The following is a 16,537-nucleotide window of genomic DNA, read 5'->3' as shown; positions in this document are numbered from 1 at the left end:
ATGAAGCATTACTTTTTATGTTCTATTTCAGCCAAAGCAGTTAAATTTAAAAAAAAAAAAAAACCAAAACAAAAAAACAACAAAAACAAAACTTTCCCACCAATTCCTGTAAGCAACAAGATCTGGTCAGCTTTGAACTACAGGTCAAAGTGTAACAAACCAACAGGATACTGCAGTGAGCCAAGTCTAAATTATGTACTAAAAATACTTTTTGTGTTACACTACCTTGTGACTGCAGTAATTAAAATGCAGATAGAGTTAGCTGTTGAGTTACCTTCTGTGTGAAAATGGAGCAGAGCTGGTTCAGTTCTTCAGTTCACTTCAGGAAGAGCCTGTGTTTGTTTAGCTGCTCAAGTGAGAGTCACTACCCAGTGAGTCATGTTAGGGCTACACCTTCTGTACTCCAAACATCGAGATTTCACACAAACCTTACAACTTGAGTTGCCACCAAGATCTCTAGTTCTGTTGTGTGAAGCCACACTAAAAATAGGAGCTTCACCCTCCCTCAGAGCAGAGGAGGAGAACAGCAAGTTGTTCTGCTAGACTACTTAAAAGAGCAGCATGTCCAACATTTTTCACCATTGAGTTTTTCAATCCTTAGGATTAAAACCATGCATTTCAGATTAGTTACTAATAGATGGCATGTGGCCAGAGGCTCACAAAATCACCCACCAAAACCCTGCTTCCTCTTTGCAGCAGACTTAAGTGTTCTGCCAAGAAACTTAAATGACTCAGCTAACAAGGCAAACTTGGTGACCTTCATCCCAGTATATGGAAATAATCAGCAAATGAAATTGTAATTCTGGCAGCAAGGATTTTTTTTCAAGTATCAAATTGCAGATAGCAAAATAAAAAAATTGGTTATTCTCAACAATCTAGAACAATTTGTCTTATCTCCACTTTCCAAGGCTTACAACCGAACACATGATTTATCAAGGATCAGTCATGGACATATCAGGTCAGTTTGACACAATGTACACTCTAAATGAGGAATTCAGTATAAAACACTTGGACTGCCAGGACATACCAGGTCAGTTTGACACAATGTACACTCTAAATGAGGAATTCAGTATAAAACACTTGGACAGCTACAGAAGGCTTGACATGAACCCATCATTAGTTAAACTATGGAAAACAGGAATTAGCATAAGCAAGGATAAACAACTTGTAAGAAGGAACAAAGGCTGTATTGAAAAGTGAATTTGTAGAATTCTGTTAAGTTGATCTAGGATCAATTCTCAAGTTTTTCTCTTAACTGAGTAGGGCACGAAAGTTAGGAATAAGCTAATGATACCTGGTGACAAAACTGTGAGGTGTTGCCAATACTGAGAATAATCTAAACCAGGAGAAACATGTGGACCTAGATTTTTTAAATTAAAAGTGTCATAATGCCCAGTTATGCATTTGAATTAATCATTTTCCTGGCAAATTTGAGTTCAGCTGCAAATGACAGCAGGGGCAAGAGATTGGAGTGTTCAATCATACTGCATGACAGACACCAGGAGGCAAACAAGGAATTTGTAACAGGAAAGTATTAATGTGTTCTTATATTCATTGCTCTATATGCTGATATACAGCATATATGCTCTATCTGCTTTCTTGAACTTAAGTTACAGAACTGAAGTTCAAGAAAGACTGAAATTAAGTTTAAAGTGGGCAGATAAGTGATGAAAGCATAAACAGTGTGTCAGAAGAAACAAGATAAAGCTTAATATGTTTAGTAAAATGAAGGCTACAGTATGATGGCTACTTAGATTATGTATAAATACCAGGAGAATTAGGAAATAAGAACTTTAGTAAGGAGAAAGGAGTTATGTTTAGGTATATTTAAAATAGAATTTAAGATATGGTTGGTCAAGACAGGAAAAAACTGAATTTGTGATTCAGGAAACTCCTTTCAAGGTAAGGTTAGTGGACACAGGGAAACAGAGAAGATGGCAACAATGAAGTGTCTGTTAAATGCACCAAATTAGCAGCACAAACTTATTTTCCTACCCAGAGAAACATACAGTATTAACCCTTTTCTTCAGTCTCATGAATTCAGAATGTCAAATTTCAATTGCTTTTTAGCTTAACCAGCAAACTAACAGTAACACAATAGACTCCGCAAGGATCTTACTCTAATCCTAGTCACCACCACCACCAGAATTATTCTGTGCAGCATCGCTCCTGAGCACCTGATAGCAGTCATAGGAAACCTGACTTGCATACTGCCTGTCCACTAACGCCTCTTGAAGAATCATCTAAATGTCATCTGCAAGCCTTGCAGCACAGTGAAGCTAATTACCATCGAGTAGCTGCAGTTTCCATTGTGATACACCACCTTCTTTCTACCTCCGAGGCTGTCATCAGTTAAGAAATACTGGACCATTACCAGCTCCCTCTTGCAATTTTAAGAAGGTATTTCTGTTAAAAATAGTTGATCCTGCAAGTATTGCTTATAATAACACAGAGTACTTTCATATGCTTGTGGGTTTTACGTGCGCTTGCTCAAAGATGCAAACGAGCACAGTCTTACTACACTAGGAAGATGTCAGAACAAAGTGTAGTGTCTGCATGCTAATTAAACTGCTGGTTGTCAGAGGTCACCATGCTCACTGAGGAAACACAGGATTTCATTGCCTTTTTGTACTGCCAAGAGAGGCTTTGCTGAAACTCCGTTCCTTTGTTGAGACTGGTTGAAATTACATGCCTGAGGAGGGTCCAAGACAGCAAGGTGGATTGATTTTATACATTCCTCCAACTTTTCTAAGTACACAGTTCACCCAAAGGGAACAAGAGAATCACTTGTAACAGTAAACTCTGTTCTGAATATTGTTTTGTATATTGAGGAAAAGTAGTTTTCAAGGAGAACTTCATGCTGAGGTGAAAACCCAAGATAGCTCAGCTAAGCCAGGATACAAAAAAAAAAAAAAAAAAAAAGGATCTTGTCATCATTTGAACAATTAAATACTTGAGTGCTAGGAGCTGGTAACAGAGCCATTTAAGCAAGGTATCTTAAAGTCTAATACCTAGCAGGAAACCATGCACATTGCCAACAATAAACATGTAATACAGTAATGTCCAGTAAAGTTGTACTCATTCAGAGAAGCCGTCTGAGAAAAGAAAAAGGCTGAATATGTCACAGAAGATAGAAGAGGTTTTTGGGCACTAGGATGACTAAGTATAATATATGGTCTATATAGAAGCATACTGTCTATCTTGACTATTTGAATCTAGATTTTGTCAAAGTTATTTGGAGCAACACATCCTAAACAAACAACAAAAAAGAAAAAGTCCCCTAAGAAATCCCAGAAGTCTGGTTTACAAATCAATAGCAAGTCAAAGCTTGAAATCCTTGGTGATGTTTCTTGGCTCTCGAGCTTTTCCCACCAGATTTTCTATTGAAATTTATGGTTTTAGATAGATTTCCATAAAATGGAACAATTCAAATAAAATACCTTTAGGAATGCCTCAGTCTCATAGGTAATAACACACCCCAGGCTTTGCAGTTAAGCAAAGCAGTGCATTACATTTGTGTTTGCAAGATTGTCCTTCGTAAGAGTGGCCGCTGAAATTTGAAATCAGGCATTCAAAATTCCAGAGTCAAAGTAAGGCTGACAACGTGCCATTCACCCATTAAAAAGGGACAGAACGGATGGGATCAGATAGAGAGTTTTTAAAATGGCAACTTTTCTTTTCCTACTCCAGTTCCAAGCATTTGTCACTGTGCTGTCTGGGATACAACTGAACCTATGGATTATGGGCTCTTCTGGCACCTCTGCTTTGCAGTGAGTCTTTCTACCTAGGAAGACATAACCTTGGTCCCTTCTGACAGATCATCATTAGTCCTCAGGTACTTGTAAGGACTGGCAAATTCCACAGTACCTTTTCTGTATCAGTAATCACAAATGGATCTTTTTTTCTCAGACCTTTGCACTTTGTGCATAGCGGCTTATTCGATAGCATAACTGTTCAACTTGTAGAGCATTTTAGATCTTTTCTTCTTACATTTTGTCAGTTTTCCTAAGAGAGAATGGCAAGAGTTTACTGAAGAGGAGAGATCAGGGAAAGGATATTATGCTTTTCCCCCTGGAATATTTTTGCGGTAATTGAGAGATTTGTCCGGCTTTGCTGCTTGCTCTTTTCCCCCATCTATTTCAAGGCTTACTTGAAAAAACACCTTGACCTGAACATTTGTTAAATAGTTAAATGGCCAAAGTTATGTATATTAAGTTTAAAGAAGAGAAGGGAAAACAAAACATCTTTATACAGACTAATAAAAACCAAAAGCTGAGTTTTAACACTGCTCTGGTTTAACCCCAGCTGGCAACTGAATACCACACAGCTGTTCACTCCCCCTCCGCAGGGGAATGGGGGATTGAATCAGAAAGAAAAGGAAAACTCATGGGTTGAGGTAGAGACAGTTTTATAGGACAGCAAAGGAAGATATATATATATATATATATATAAAAATATAATGATAACAATAATAAAATATACAAAGTGAACGATGCACAATGTCTCACCGCCCGACGACTTGACAACTGATACAGCCCATCCTGAACAGCGACCATGGAAAGGAACTGAGACCGATGTCAGAATGACCCTGAGCAGTGGGAGAGCTGCCCACCAGCCAGCCCCCACTTACCTACTGAGCATGACATCTGTGGTATGGAATAGATTTCCTTTGGCCTGTTTGGGTCAGCTGTACTGGCTGTACCCCTCCCAGGTTCTTGCACCTGTATGTTTGCAAAACCTGGGAAAATTGAAAAAAGTCCCTGATCTCTCAGCGGCAACTGATAACATCAGTGTATTATCAACATTCTTTGCCTACCAAATCCCACACTAAAAACCAAAACACAGCAGCTACTCGGAAGAAAATTAGCTCCATCACAGCTGAAACCAGCACAAACACTTATTTAGTACTCTCAAATAATTTTCAAAGAGACTGGAATCTTTGCTATACCTTCAGTTTTCATGTACTGTGTCCTTGCAATCAGAACTTAGAATTTAGCATTGAGTCACTGGGGGAATTCTCCAGATTCGAAAGAGTACGGGATCTACAGATTTGAAACCTGAGTCCCATTCTTGGATTTAACTGGCAAGTTAGCACAAAAATCATTTTGGGGAACAGTGTCTTTGTAGGCTTCTCTAATATTGCAAATTCATTTACCAAAATGAATGTAAGGCATCAGAAATAGTCATTAGTAATTAGGTGGGAACAGTTATGTTGTAAAAAAGGGACACTTTTACACTATTAGGCAAAATCTCAGTACAGCTAAACAGACTTCTAAAGGTAACATTATTAGCTGAGACTAAAAAGTTACAGCTTAGACTGTTACTGGCTCTCTTTCAGCTACAACTCATTTAATGGGAAACGGGTTTGCGGGGACAAAATGGGAAGTTTCTGTTCAGATAATTTTAGCATCAATACAGGGTCACAAAACAGAAAATTCCTATTTGATAAAACCCAACTTTTAATGTCAAAACTTCATGAAGTGTGGTTTTGCTATGCTTTTCTTTTTACAAAGATGGCAACTCCAGTAGCCATACTTGCTCCACCACAAATGCTTTTCAAACCCTTTTAACCACGAACTCCGTTGCTAGTTTAATTCTCTGAACCCTCACTTTACGAGAGGCTGGTGCTATTGACCTTGATTTCCTTTCCCAATGAATCAGATGATATGCATAGAAAGGATACCATAATGTAAACTGAATTCACTGTCTCATAGTCTGCCAGTACCCTGCTGAAGAAGGGCATATACATAGCCCCACAAATAAGCCAGCGACCATTCTGTAGTGCTCCATGGAAAAGCATATTACAGGCAACACAAGCCATGCTTTCAGTGTGCTTTAACAGTTGGCAAAAAAACCTGCACAGAAGTCTGCAGAATTGGAGTTGGCTTGCATCCACCCTAGTTTTCTTTCCTGATGTGATGTTATCCCCTCTTTCTTTCAAAAAGGAATTCATTATACAATAAATGAGAACAGGTGTTTTTCAGGACAGACGCCATTCTTGCCACTGCAATGGAACTTTTATTTCAAATACATTCTTACAATAAAGCTGTATTTTGTTATACAAGTAGATAAACCCAGGAGACAAAAGATTGACATATTCAATTTTAAAATATTAGGCTCAGCTAAACTGCAGCTGTTCCCATTCATTTCCTAAACCATGTCAGGGATTTTTCAGGGCAGTGGAAATAAAGATGTAAATCAAGTCATCTAGGTAATTAAATTATGGTCCAAGGAAATTTGTAACAACACCATAGAAAAGTGTATCTGCTCATTCTTCGGACTCTTTGAAGTGTAGGGCGGAACAAACTTCTTTATAAACTCAGAAGTTTTTCGTTGAGAGCAATCTGTGACTGTGTGAGGTTTGCCAAGTAGGTTACCATCAGTAGGTCCTGAGAGGGGAAGAAAAAACAGTGATCAGAAATATTAATGAAGATGGTAGCCTATTAGGGAGTTGAATTTTTAACACCTGTAAAGCAGTTTACAATCAGCTATTAGAAATATTGTTAGTCCTGAAAGTCCCACCCTGAAGAATGCTTCCCTTGCAGGAAGGTGGTTTTGGTATTATCAGAATATGAAACACTGTGAAATTTTAACTCTGAGTTCACGCATGTTAACCAGGCAAGTCAAAGGGTATAAGTAGAATTAAAAATTAGTTCTAGTCTTGCAGACTGTGAGGGAACAACACATTCAGAAACTTAGCTTTCGCTTTCTAAAAATCTGTTACAGAAATAAGGTAGCACACTAAAACCTTGTTCATGTCCTAAGTGTCCTAAGTAAGGAGATGGAACTTCAGCTCAGGCAAAGGGAGCTGGCAAGTCACCAGTTATCCTTGAAATCCATACTGCTTTAAGCTTGGTAATTCATATTGTCCAATCACTCTAAAAGAATTGGTGCTGGCTTTCAGATTACTTCCCGAATACTTTAAAATTTATTCTCTCATTTACAGTTGCTTGCAAGATTATTATGGTGAGCTCCTTTATCCCCCTTCAGCTCTTAAAACATCAAATTACTGACAAGAAAGGGCTGTATTTTCTATTAACTTGTGCATGAAGAGAGATTGTTTTGATCACAGACAAATTTGTGTCTCTATGACAAATATTCAAAATTGCTGGCAGTACAGTAAAAAAATTAAATTATGAACTTACATTGATATTGCTGTTCAACATTGTCTCAAAGTCCTCTGGTGAAATCTTTGGCACTTGGTTAATAAGATCCATCAGGAATCGCCCGACAGTGTTGTCAGCAGCCACTTTGCCAGACTAAGCATAAAAAACATACACTTCCAATGTGAGTAAAAGTCAGTCAGTTTACGGCCCAGAAAGAATATATCAAGATGCATAAGCCTACATCCAACTTATCTGCTGACTCGTAAAAAGCTGGCCTTACCAATACATCCTCTGCGTACTGGAGCACCATGGTCAGGGTATCCTGAATCCTGGCTGACGCTGCCCCCACCTGCTGTAAGTCACTGGACAAGCCAATCACTCGATTAGGGCTAAAACAAGTCTTCATTATAAGATCCACTGAAAGCAAAAGGAGGATCAGTAAAAAAAAAACTGACTACCACAGAAAACAGCTTAAATCCTTAACTTTTTAAAGAGTTTTATGACAGCTTCAGCAAGACAGTCTAATTCCCAGTAGGATTGCAATTTTACCAGGATAGAAAAAGCATTTAAATAGTGTCACAACAATGGTTATAACCAAAATAGGAAGAAAACATTCACCTCCTATCCGTTCTGTATCATAATAAACGTATTTCACTGTTAGAGGTGTGAACATCACGCCCATAGTTTTACCAGGCACTCCCATTGGGGCACTAGGGAAAAAAAAAAAATAAATAAAAAACCAACAACAAAACATTTTCAGCAGGGACATATTTAAGGGAGGAAGTAAGAGATGTCTGTCTCAATGAACTCTGTTAGCACTGAGTGTGAACATGAGTAGGTTACTCATTCTCACCAGAACCAGCAATATTAAGACTGTGGATAACAGGACAGGACATGAGTCCTGGCATACTATTAATTGCTCATTTTCATCCAAGAATACTCCTAGCTGGTCTGACATCTGTCAGCATGAATACATGAAGAGCAAGTACTATCTTAGCTGCATTTCCTTCTTGCTTATAGAGCAAGTATTCCTTTATCCTGAAATACTTCATGCTCTGAGAAATCACTTAAGGAAGAAACATAAATATGACAAAAATTTGAATACATAGCACTCTCAACACCTTATTATTCCTATTAGTCAAGGTATCTGAAGCTCATTTATGCTTTAAGTAAGAAAGATGTCATGGAACAGCTTCCTTTTTGAAGATGCACAGTCAAGAAAGGCTGGGATTTTATGCTGAAAGAGGAGAGCTCTTCAGCAAGTACTGGAAAGAACAGTGAGGTGGAATAGTTTCACTTTTCATATTTAATCTCCATTATTAATTGATAAAAATAGAAAGGATTAAGGGGAAGAAAGACTGTTCAAGAAGATGCTGTTTCAATTATGTTTTAACTGCACTAATACTCCACCTTCTATAAATAAACTGCCAAGCAATAAAGCCCAGTGATGACAGGCTAGCATTCAGACAGTGCGGTGGAAGTTAGTGACATCAGTGCTAGCTATGAAACAGCAGGAAGATGTTCAGAACACTGTTAAATAAGTTACAGTTCCCCACCTCAACGAGGTACCAGCTTATGAAAGGCTAGGTGTTTCAACTTACATACAATGGTCAAGACATTCCAGTGGCAAGTAAACCATGATCCCTGGTTCACTGCTGTGTTTTAGCTACTACATAATATTGCCCACAATGGGACATTGTAGCCCACTGCATTTCTCGTTACCCTGATGTCTCTCAGCAATTCAGATAGCTCCCCTCCCAGAAATGCAGCATCCCAGAGTACCTGACGTAGGCTTTAATGCTCATGCGGGAATTCTGGAGACTCGTGTCCACAGTGAGGTGGATTGGATTGTGCGCCTCTCGGCTGTAATACTCGTGGATCAGGACTGAGTGTTCCGTGATGTCATGACCTGTTGCATACCTACAGAAGAGCACATGATGAGAAGGCATTCTTCCAACATTCAAGAGACCACTGTTTGATATTGTTAGTATTTAAAAGGTTTGCATTCTAAAAAAAGATTTCCAAACCTTTAGCAGCAGAAACATACTAAATAGAAGTGTTTTAACTGGGGAATTTTAGCTTTGTGGTCAGCTGTCCTACAATTGTAGGAATCAGAGGCTGAGCACACACATGCCCAAAACATGCACAGGGCCAATGCTGTAGTACCAGCCATAAAGCATTGTTACAGTTGACATCAGACATCCAAGATTCAGTTATCTGTCGCTATGCTCTGGACCAACTCTATTTCTCTGTAAGCCAAAGCATGCCAAAAAAATCTGGACCAGGCAAGTAGATCCTCCACAAATCAAACATCTCTCTGCAGGAGGCAGAACTTGTTAATCTAGCTCCTTTAGCTGCTCTGCAATTAAGCTTCTCACATACACAGGAAAACTCCTGTCATTAGAACTCCACTTTGCTGTGCCATTAGAAGGTTGTTGAAGAAGCTTGTCCCATAAGAACAGAACTAAACTATTTTGTAGGATCAGAGAAGCACAAAAAGATTAAGAAACCTATCTGTCCTCACACTCAGACACAGAATCTGTTCCCGTAACACCCTACTGATCTTGCTTGGCATCCCCCACACAAGTACCCCTTTTCTCAGCAGTGAACTTCTGCATGCTTGACCTGACAGCACTGGTTCCTCCTGAGGCCTTTGGTACTTTAAACTACTCTTTTGTGCTCCTCCTTCTTTCTAACCAGTTATCTGCCATGATGCAGGTTGTATTAGAGGTGGCTAAGTTCTAACAAATCCGTGCAAGTATTCTCCAACTCATCATTCCTCTGTAATACCTTTTTCAAGATATAAGCAAAACCAGACCCACTAAGTCTCCAGTACTGTCTCTTCCTATTATGAATTGCAGCACCTTTATAACTGACTCTCTAACAACAGTTGCCAAATCCTACTGTCACAAGCATTAGTGCTTCTGCTCCTCAACTTGTGACAAGGAGAATTACGTATTTCAAGTACTTTAAGGGACCAACACAACTGCTTGCATGTTCTTGCAGAAGAACTTACCAGCCCAAGATGATCTCGCTAGGAGACACCTTCTTGTGCAACTCATACATGTTTTTAGCAAATTCCATATCGACTGCCACCTGAGAAACGGGACAGGACCAAGTCAGCTGGTTACAGGGATGCTTAATGCTTAGCGGAGGGCAACACGGGCACAAGCCCTAACGACGCCATCAGAGGGAGCGCAGGGGAGCATGGGGGTCGCACCCCTTGGCAGTCGCTACCCCGCCGCCTGCTCTGCGGCACAGGCCGGGCGGGTGCGGAGACCCCCCGCGATTGGGGTCCACCCGCCGCCGGGGTCGCCTCCGGGGGGCGGCGGGCGGTCCCGCGCTCCGTACCTCATCCTCGGACTCGTTGTGAGGGACGGAGAAGCAGTTGGTGACCTCCACCGAGTGCTTGTCCACGGACCCTGCGGGAGGGCAGCGCGGTTAGCGGGGCGCCCTCCCCGTACCCCCCAGGCTGGCGGCGGGGGTGCGCGGCGGCGGCTCTTACCCAGCAGCGTCCCGATGACCCGCGCCGCGCCCTCGTTGCGCCGCTCGAAGCTGTCCACGATGGAGGCGAGCACCACCGGGTGCAGCCGCACCACGCGGCCGCCGGGGAAGGGGCCCGAGAGCGCGGCCGACAGCGGCGTGGCCGGCGGCGGCGGTGCCGGGGCAGCGGGCGGGGGCGGCGCGGCGGTGGGGGCCGCGTTTCCCGCCGGCGTGGCGGGCACCGCGGTCGGGCTCTGCGCTGGGGCGACCGCGGGAGGAGCGGGAGCCGGAGCGGGAACCGTCGCCGCCATTTTGCAAGAGACGGGGTGGAGGGATCCGCACTAGCAATAATTGGCTAATTTGAACGCCTGTCACGCATTGCTACCTTCCCATTGGGGAAAGGGGTGTGCTGCGGCCCTCCTGCCATCTGTTAACCAATCTGGGGAGAGCGATGAGGGAAGACGCGCTGATTGGAGGAGGAAGCATACCGTCTGTGACAAGCTTACTCTTGTTCCCACCTTCTCGGGGCCGGGAGGTTTTTCGATTGGGTTCTCGTATCCCCCGCCTGCGTGCCTACCTGCTCTCTCATTGGCTGCTGCAGCTCTTACCGTCTGTCTGTCAGGAGAGGAAGGCCTATTTATTGGCTTTGGCGGTGCCAGTTACCCTGCTAGTTGCTAGGAGAGGGTTGGTTGTCCGTACAGTGCCGAGCACTCGCCCGGCTCGTCTGGGCAGGGCAGCTCTGCTGGTGCCTGGGGTGCAGGGCCGCGCTGGGGACAGGCTGAGCGGGGCCGGGCCTTCCAGGCCCTACCGCCTCAGTGGTATCAGAGCTGCCTCCGCTGGCTGCATTTCTCTGGCACGTTCCTGGTCGCGCTTCAGGCCTGTGCTGCTGTCGGTGGCCGCTGAGGCCTTTGGGCGGTGGCAGTGTGATCCTGGCCGCGGCGGCACGGCCACTGCTGCCGCCTCGGCCCGCTTGCAGTGGGGGTGGAGACATCAGCACTTCTGCTGCTGCCCTGCAACTGCACGGTGATGGGTAACGCAGCATCCTGCAGGCGCGGCACCGAGCTCCGCCGCCGTGAGGAAGGCTGTCCGGTAGTGCTGTATGTGAGGGCTGCACAGCCCTTAGGGTACAGGCGCCATGAGGCAAGGAAGTGCTCTTGGCCCTGTTTTACGGATCTTTGTTGCCAATGAGGCATAGAAGAGTAAGTGGTTGACGGGTATCATATAGAAGAAAAAATGCTGGTTATCTCTGTCCAATAGTTACCCAACAAACTGACTTCTTGGATATAATGTACAGTTTACTTGTGCCTCGTGTGTGTATTTTCAAGAAACAAACTTGTGTGGTTGTAAAATGAAACACGTATGCTTCATGCATGAATGTTTTGATAACTGGTGGTGAGACTGGATTCTTTTGAAGCTTGCTTTATGCTTTCTTGGCCATGTGCTTGCAGCTGTTATCCTAACAGTTGTAGCAACATAGTAACAGATATACCTCTAAGTGTTTTAAATCAAAACTTTTTATCATGTTTTTAATGTTAGTTTAACAAACTTTAAGGGAGCACTTCAGGTATATTTTAAATGTTTGGGTTTTTTGGTGTCAAGCTGTTCTTTTCCTACAAGTAAACTGCTTGTGTGTGTGTATATACACATATGTAAACACCAAAAGATCCAGAAGTCTCACCTCCTGATAAAATGCTTAGTCCAGTCAAATTATGCCAGTCAAAACCAGCATCAGTTCTCTGGCACCAGTTTGTCAATCAAGTGGCTGTTTGAATAATTAAGAACATTTCCAGGTAGCTGTTTCCCAGGTTTATCAGAGAGAAAAGTGCAGTGGTGGTTACTACCTCAGATGCAATAATCTTTACTCTTTTCTACATCCACTTTGGGCTTCTGACGCACTTTTTCTTGTATTTGGGTTACCAGTTAAAGTAATTTTAACATTAAAAAATGATTTTTTCATGACTGGTAGCCTTGGGAGTTTTTTCCGCTTTGTTAGCGGAGAAGTGAATATCATCAGTTGATGAGCAGTTCTGACTCGGTCACTGAAGACAGGCTCCTGAGTATATAAAAGAAGCATCTTAATAAAAAGATAATGCGTTCTACCCATGTGCTCGCAATTTGCTTCTTTTACATAAGTGGGGAACACCTGTCAAAACTTCAGAGGAGAGCTAATGTATGGGAACACAAACAGATTTTATCTCTTCATAAAAGCACTTCCTAGTTTGTGTACCAGTAAAAACTGGATCTCCTATTCTTAGGCTTTCACTGTGCAGCCTTCACTTCTTGTAGGTGTGCCTGGGTCAAATTACATACAGCTTTAAAACGCTTCTGTTCCTGGAGCTTTCTTTGATGTGTCATGGAGGAGTCTAATGTCTGAGGTATTCTTGTTAGAGAGCAGTTGTTTGATCTCATTTTTGTTTGCGTCAAACTACTGTTGGTGCTTAATTTCACATAGCTGCAGATTCAGGTGAAGCAAGCAAGGCTCTTTAAGACTTGCCCATTATACCTTTATATTGCCACCTTTAAAATCGAGCAGCTTAATATGGAGCAGCTTCTGCTGCCTTGGACAGAGCCTCAGATAATGCCCCAAAAGCATTCACCCTACCTTACGCACCTAGTGCTCATTCTTTGTCTTCTGATCTTGCTCTGCTGGCTGCCAGACCCTATGCTATGGTTTCTCTGTCTTACCTAATCCCATTGCCATGCAACCAGGGGCAGCAGGCCAAGTTCCCCCAACAGTAGTGCCTGTATTTACTCACCAACCTTGGAATCCTAGTGGCTTGGCTCTATGGGGAAGCGAAATGCCGAGACTGAGGGAGGATGCTGAGAAATGTGCTCAACTATTTTCTAACATATGCACTGGCCACAAACCCGATTGGGGAGATACCCAGGTGTTGCTGAGGGAATTATTCCAACCTGATGAGAGAGAGAATAATTAATAAGGATGCTGAATTAGCTCAGCAAGTGGAAGGAAACAGAGACCCCTGGCCAGTAAATGATCCAAACTGCGACTATAATAATGCAGAGGATCGAGCTGCTTGTGAGACAGGGCTCCGAAATTTAGTAGAAGCCATTAGAGCATGTGGGGAATCAGGGGTAAACTGGACTAAAGTACAAGAATGCAGGCAGAGATCTGATGAACATCCTAGTGATTTCTGGGGACGGCTCTGACAAGCTCTGCTAAAATACAAAGGAATGATGCTGCAGAATTTTAATGACATGCTTGCAATTAGCATCTTTGTGGATCAAGCGGCCCCTGATATATGGAAGTACTTTAAAAAACACATGCCCAGGTGGCAAGAAGACAATTTGCAAAAGATTTTGAGTGTTGCTGTGTTTGTATATGATGGGTGTGAGGAAAGGAAAAAAAGCCAAGCGGATTAGAAAAAGGAAAAAAGCAAAAGAACAGGAGGCACGTTTACTGGCCAAGGCTCTAGCAAGGCATTTACAAGTGAGAGACAGGCCCAGGACAGAGAAAACTGGATACAGGGTCTGGACTAAGACCAGAGAAGAAGGAAAGGGGAATGGGAAGGAATGCTGGAAGGGAATGTTATTATTGTGGGAACTTAGGACACATACAGTGGGAATGCCCACATCAGCCCTGGGAAAGAACAAAAAAAGGAAACTATAACTGAGGAGAACTGCCCCAGAAAGACTTAAAATTTGTGGGAAAATACTGGAAGATTGGCGAGGAGGATTGTAAGCATTGCAACTGGGGTGTAAAAAACCACATGTATCATATTAATCGTTGTTAAGTCTTGTGTGCTTGGCAGGTAGAACAGCTTTGTTTAGGTAACAGATAGACTGTGATAGACTCAGAGGCACCCTATCAAACACACTTGAGATTCCTGCCCTGCTGTGAGAAAGATCAAAGCACAGGGGTAAACTATGCCTGCGTGAATCCCTGGTATACAGGCAAAACTGGCAAGTTTAAAAAACTCTGTAGCAAGGACCAAGCTCCGGCAGTGCCTGCGTTCCCACATGTGTGCCTCTGCCCGGATGCTGTTTCAGACATCCTCCAGTTCTTGAGGTAACGAAAATGAAAGATCTTGGAAGATCCCTACATCTTCTGTGCAGGAGGCTCCCCCTTATGTCAAGTTAATAGAAGAGCACAAAAAAGATGCCTGGTTTACTGATGGAAGTACAACGTCGCCAGAACAAAACATGGCGAGGACTGAAATTTTTCCAAATAATCTCTCTCCCAAAATATTAACTATGGAGGAAATAGCATTGTTTACAGTGATGGATAGCGTGGTGAGACCGTAACCTATTAGCCTAGACATGAAGATTCCCCAAGAAACTGAGAAGAGCGTTCAAAAGCAAGTAGACCAGTATTTAGCCCAAGAAATTTTGCAAGTGTGTGTGTCACTGTATAATACTCCTATACTCCCTGTAAAAAAGAATTGATTAGATGAAGATGGGGACCCAGAATATTGTTCAGTACAAAATCTGTGGGTGGTTAACCAGCATGTAGTCATTCCTCACTCAGTAGTACCCAATCCCTCTACCATACTTTTACAAATACCACATTGGGCAAGGTATTTTACTATGATTGATCTAACTGCCGCTTTCTTTAGTATCCCTTTAGATGAGGACAGCCGACTTTTGTTTGCCTTTACATGGAAAGGACAACAATTAACTTAGACGTGTTTCCTACAAGAGGTTGCAGGGTCTCCTACAATTTTTTCACAAATACTGGGAAATTATTTGAGATACAAAACTACTGGGCAAATCAGCTCTTGTACAATATGTAGATGATTTGCTAATAGCAAGTAAAGATGAGGACACCTGTGTAAAAGACACTGTACATCTGTGCATTGCCTTAGCAGAGAAATGTTATTGTTTATCTCCATCCAAACTTCACCTGTGTCAGAAGGAAGCCAAATAGTTGCGATTTATCCTAAGGGAAGAGCAGCGAGTAATAGACCCAGAAAGAATAGAAACTACAATAAAGCTTCCACATCTGGTCACAAAGAAACTGTTGCGAGGATTCTTCAGAGCCGTGGGATTTTGTCGACTGTGGATTCCTGGGTTAGGAGAATTAACAAAATCTCTGGCAGAAGCAAAGAGAAATGAGGAGGTAGAACTTACTGTGTGGGGGCCAGAAAGGAAGCAAGCTTTTAAGGCAATAAAAGGAGCTTTGGCATCAACTCTTGCTCTTGGGCTTCTGGATTATACAAAGCTTTTTAATTTATATGTGCATGAACAAAAAGGAATAGCCAGTGGAGTGATAACACAGAAATTAGGAACTCACCAGAGACTGGTTGCATACTATTCCATGCAACTAGATTCAGTTGCAGCAGGAGCACCAGCCTGTATTAAATCATGGCAGCAGCAGCCCCAATATTAGAAAGAAGCCGCCCCCTCCTTCTCAGGCACCTGTAACAGTTCCACATGTGTCCCACATGAGGTAGAAATACTGTTGAAACAGTACGCAACCCAAGCCTTATCACAACAGGCACACAAATACACAAATGCTTCTAATGGCAAATAATGTAATTTTGAAGATATGTAACACCTTGAATTCAGCAACCCTAATATCTTTGCCTGATGATGGGGAAGAACATCACCAGTGTAAGGAGGTGATGCACACTTCAAGTAAACTGCAAGCAGATTTAACTGATGTTCCTTTGCAGAATCCAGATCTGACTCTGTAGATGGCTCATCTTACTACTTGTATGGACACTGATGGACAGGATATGCTCTGGTCAGCCAAGGGCAAGTAACAGAAGCTGAACCACTCCCAACAAGGATGAGTGCACAAGGAACAGAGCTGGTAGCTTTAACGTGTGCAGCAGATCTGGGAAACGGTAAATGAGTCAATATTTATATGGATTTTCAGTATGCCTTCAAGGCATGTCATGCAACTGGAATGTTATGGAAAGAACAAAGACTTATCACATTATCAGGAAATAAAGTATCTAATGGAGAAGAAATATATAGACTTGCTA

At 42.4% G+C, this 16,537-nt stretch overlaps 1 protein-coding gene across 1 annotated transcript; it reads right to left on the bottom strand.

The window, feature by feature from the left end:
* Positions 1 to 5,995: 5,995 nt before the first annotated feature.
* Positions 5,996 to 10,905, bottom strand: EIF3F (eukaryotic translation initiation factor 3 subunit F). Its single transcript, XM_086752527.1, has 8 exons — positions 10,612 to 10,905; positions 10,458 to 10,528; positions 10,123 to 10,202; positions 8,889 to 9,026; positions 7,725 to 7,816; positions 7,387 to 7,523; positions 7,146 to 7,259; positions 5,996 to 6,389 (listed from the first exon to the last, which is right to left on the bottom strand). Exons 1-8 carry the CDS (start codon positions 10,898 to 10,900, stop codon positions 6,312 to 6,314), a joined length of 999 nt encoding a protein of 332 aa, XP_086608653.1. The 5' UTR covers positions 10,901 to 10,905; the 3' UTR covers positions 5,996 to 6,311.
* Positions 10,906 to 16,537: the final 5,632 nt, after the last annotated feature.

Source organism: Chlamydotis macqueenii, chromosome 7 (genome assembly GCF_036417535.1).
Source record: "Chlamydotis macqueenii isolate bChlMac1 chromosome 7, bChlMac1.mat, whole genome shotgun sequence".
Lineage (NCBI taxonomy): Eukaryota > Metazoa > Chordata > Aves > Otidiformes > Otididae > Chlamydotis > Chlamydotis macqueenii.
This window is presented reverse-complemented; position numbering and strand designations above follow the sequence as displayed.